Source organism: Octopus bimaculoides, chromosome 1, assembly GCF_001194135.2.
Source record: "Octopus bimaculoides isolate UCB-OBI-ISO-001 chromosome 1, ASM119413v2, whole genome shotgun sequence".
Classification (NCBI taxonomy): domain Eukaryota; kingdom Metazoa; phylum Mollusca; class Cephalopoda; order Octopoda; family Octopodidae; genus Octopus; species Octopus bimaculoides.
Window position 1 is genome coordinate 198643933 of NC_068981.1, and position 1591 is coordinate 198645523.

At 33.6% G+C, this 1591-nt stretch overlaps 1 protein-coding gene across 1 annotated transcript in view; it reads left to right on the forward strand.

The window, feature by feature from the left end:
* Positions 1 to 1591, forward strand: part of LOC106872756 (hatching enzyme 1.2) — a 19700-nt gene that overhangs the window by 8289 nt on the left and 9820 nt on the right. The window contains exon 7 of the mRNA XM_014919848.2: positions 778 to 953. Coding sequence (XP_014775334.1) covers positions 778 to 953 — 176 coding nt within the window. The remainder of the gene's footprint in view (positions 1 to 777; positions 954 to 1591) is intronic.

Here is a 1591-nt window from a genome sequence, read left to right on the forward strand (position 1 = left end):
TATATATATATATATATACTCTTTTACTCTTTTACTTGTTTCAGTCATTTGACTGTGGCCATGCTGGGGCACCACCTTCTATAATTTTTTAGTGAAAAGAATTGACCTCCAATTCTTATTAATTTTAAAGGCTAATACTTATTCTACCAGTCACTTTTGCTAAGTTACAGGGACATAAACAAACCAACAGCTGTCAAGCGGTGGTGTGGGACAAACATATACACAAAGGCACACATATACATACATACAAACAAAAATACCTTGTTGCTGATGTTGAAATTCCAATGAAGGGGCCTTGGAGCTTGGTTAGAAACCGGTTCTTTCTCAAATAATGACATACATACATACATACATACATATATACATACATACATACACACACACACACATACATATACACATACACACATACATACATACATACATACATACATACATACATACATACATACATACACACACATACACACACACATACATACATACATACATACATACATATATACATACATACATACATGCATACATACGTATGTATGTATATACATATATACACATATACATTGACATACATATATACACATATACATTGACAGATGATGAGCATCTTTCCCATCAATGTCCCCTCTCTGGTAATTCTCAAAAAGACGTGGGCCCTGTCACTCCACCTGATCAATTTATTAACCTCCACCCCCATATATATATACTCCTTGTTGACACACAGACAGATACATGAATCTCCTTAGTAATGGTCCAGTGTTGATGTTTCTTCTGCAGGTGTCACAGTAATATTGGATACAAAGGCAAACCACAAGGAATGTCTCTCGGCCGTGGCTGTCGATTCAAAGGAATTGTTATTCATGAAATGCTACATACTCTGGGATTTTATCATGAACAGAGTCGACCAGATCGAGACAATTATGTCAAAATAAATTTGACTAATGTAAAAGAAAGTAAGAATTAATGTCTCACTCAACCGTTTAATCACCAGCATCATTCTAATTAAAATATAATTCTTCTGTGTTTCAATTATTTTTTTTCAAAATAATTCAAACTTATGGCCGATTCAGGAAATTGATTACAAATGTTTCTATATATTAGTTTTGTATTTGTTTCTGCTATTGTTGTTGACATTTATATTTCCACTGATGAGGCCTAATAAGAAATATGTTTTGAGTTGTCTCCCTTGTTTGATCAATTCAACATTGACGTTTGCTGCTCCCCAATATTTTCCCAAATCATTGTATCTCCAATGAAGGAGCCTTGGATCTAGGTCTTTTTTTTAACAGACTCTATATGGTTACCATTATTTTGAATACACATTGCAATACGTTTACCCAACTCAATGTGAAACTCGTAATAACACATCTGGTGATACGTGTGAAAATGAGTTGGTGATGTGTTCCTTCAAATGATTTATGTCTTTTTTCTATCCGCAATACCCATGCTTTTCAAATGCCCCCAAAGACAGAAATCAAGAGGGGTCAAATCAGGGAATCTAGGGGATCTTATAAACCATTTTCTCATTAAAAAAAATTAATTTTTCATATGTATGGAGACTTTTGAATCACCTTGTATGTATATATGTATA